The sequence below is a fragment of the Bactrocera tryoni genome, unplaced genomic scaffold (assembly GCF_016617805.1).
Source record: "Bactrocera tryoni isolate S06 unplaced genomic scaffold, CSIRO_BtryS06_freeze2 scaffold_269, whole genome shotgun sequence".
In the NCBI taxonomy this organism is placed as follows: Eukaryota; Metazoa; Arthropoda; class Insecta; order Diptera; family Tephritidae; genus Bactrocera; species Bactrocera tryoni.
In genome coordinates, this window is record NW_024395992.1 from 9,487 (window position 1) to 12,053 (window position 2,567).

General features: G+C 32.5%; 1 protein-coding gene across 1 annotated transcript; it reads left to right on the forward strand.

The window, feature by feature from the left end:
- The first annotated feature begins 266 nt into the window (after nt 1–266).
- Nucleotides 267–1,008, forward strand: LOC120781084. The gene is made up of 2 exons (XM_040113228.1): nt 267–449; nt 511–1,008. The coding sequence occupies exons 1-2, from the start codon at nt 351–353 to the stop codon at nt 1,006–1,008; spliced, it is 597 nt and encodes a 198-aa protein (XP_039969162.1). The 5' UTR covers nt 267–350.
- The last annotated feature ends 1,559 nt before the right edge of the window (nt 1,009–2,567 follow it).

The window sequence follows — 2,567 nt, forward strand, 5'->3', positions numbered from 1 at the left end:
CTGACATGGTATTGTATCGGCGACAAAACAGAGCAGATCACCGCATTGAGAAAGAAATGCCTAGAAAAAGGAAACATCAACAAATGTCGGAAGTGAATCGTAAGTTTATCAAATGAAATTAATTTTATTTATAGTGGTAATGGTCAATTTTAAAATGATATTATGTAGTCGAACTCAAAGACGATTTTGGTATGGACTATGAAGAAGATATGGGTGACAGTGAGCCTGAAGTAGCGGAAACCAATGTGAAAAAAATACAAAACAAACTGCTTCAACTTGTATTAACAGGGGAAGAAAACATTTTATCACACCGCGATTGCTTTCAGCACTTGATAGCGCCAAAGTAAGCGATGGAAAGGCGATGCACATATCGTTCTACTCTCCCTAGACTGAGGGAAGAGCATCGCAGAAAAGAAACACAGAGGATTCAAGAGAGTTTTATTGACAAAGTATACCATGATTGAAAATATACGTATAGGTTATTTAAATACTAATAATATTCTATTCTAGCTAAGTGATACACAAGCAATGGTCGTCCACTGGGATGGTAAAGTATTGCCAGATCTAATTGGAAAAATAAAAGTTGAGCGAATTGCAGTGCTTGTTAGTTATAATGGCGAATCCAAATTTCTAGGCGCTCCAAAACTTATATCTGCCACTGGTGAAAATATAGCTACAGCCGTTTTTGATACACTTAGTAAATGGAATATTTTAGATCGCGTAGAAGGCATGTCTTTTGACACCACGTCCACTAATACTGGTCCAATGAATGGAACATGCGCTCAATTGCAACGCATGTTAGGAAGAAATTTGTTGACGTTACCATGCCGTCACCACATTCTTGAAATATACTTGCGTAGTGTATTCGACCTGCATTTCAAAGTGACTCAAGCACCAGAAGTCTCAATTTTCGAGAGATTCGCCAAAGCCTGGCCAAATATTGACACTTCATCATTTAAGAGTGGGCTCGACTGTGAAGATATAAAATCTGATATAAGTCTGCAATGACATCAAACAATTTTGTCATTCACAACTACAAAAACCTTTGTTCGTGCTGACTAAAAAGAATTTTTACGTCTAGTACTTACATTTCTTGGTGACAATGGTGGTAAATTTAAAACACCCGGAGTTACAAGTCATGCACGTTGGATGTCAAAGGGAATATATTCCTTGAAAATATATCTTTTTCGTGATCAATTTCACTTGAGTAAAGCTGAATTAAAAGGTTTAAGTCACATTTGCGTTTTTTTAGTGCGTTTATATACATATAAAAGCTTGGTACAAATGCTCTAATGCAATTGCCTCTCCCCTGCATGATTTAAACTTTGTAAAAGAATGTATTAATTATGAAAAAGTGAACCCAAGTATTTCTTCGGAATTGCTGAGAAAAATGCAACAACACATGTGGTATTTGTCAGAGGAAAACTTCCCAATGGCTTTCTTTGATTTCAATGTTTCTGTAGATGTTAAGAAAAAAATGGTAAAACATTTAAAATCAGAAGAGCCAACTAATAAACTACAAAACAATCGCAAAAAAAAAAATTAAGTGACATACGCAATTCGGATTTAAGCGAATTTTTATCCAAAAGAACTTTAACATTTTTTATGAAGTACAAGTTGTCAACCAACTTTTTGCATTTGGATCCAGAGTCTTGTGAAACAATCGAGGAATTCCAATGGTCGCACAATATGCCACAAATTGCTTGTTACTAATGATACAGCGGAAAGAGGTATTAAATTTATAAAGGATTTCAATACTATTCTTACAAATAAAGAAGAAGAAAAACAGTTTCTCCTTCAAGTTGTTGAAGAATACAAAAAAAATAAGTCCTATAAAAAATCAGAATTAATTTAAGTTTTAATATTTCTAGAAGTATTAAATAAATTGATATGAATAAAAATATTTCCTTTAAGTAGTAGTTTTAAGTTAATATAATGCAAAAAATTGGAGAAAATTAATGCAATAAAATAAAAATTGATACTTGAATACATAAAGCTTGTTTTTTCCTATGGGAAGGCAATTTTTAATTTTAAAACGATTCCGCGCCGTGTTCCCATCATCCGATTGTCCCCAAATTTTTTTTAAACATTTTTACATAAAAAGGAAAAAAATAACCCATTCTGTAAACATAGAATACATTTTGAATTTTAAGGTTAGGACTAATATATCGATATATATATACCAACCAATATGTATACATATATATAGCGCTACCTGCTAAAACGACTGTAGAAGCTAAAATAATGTGAATATCCTTCCAAAAAGTTTACAGTATATTCTTAAAGGTCTATACTTTCGAACTATCGATTTTTCAAGACCACCGGGACCCCTAAAGAGAAATAAAATTGAAATTACTTTTACCTAATTTTTCCCGATTTTGTAAAAAAAATTAAAATTCTTACCATTTTTCGGTAATCACGCATATGTCACTTAGAGAATGCTTTTTTACATTCTCTGTGTGACTTTGTATATTTTTCTTCAAAGCATTTCTCTTTATTTATTCTCGTATGAATTCAGTCGTTTTACATATATTTCTGCCAGAGAACGTGCTCATTTCTGCTAAATA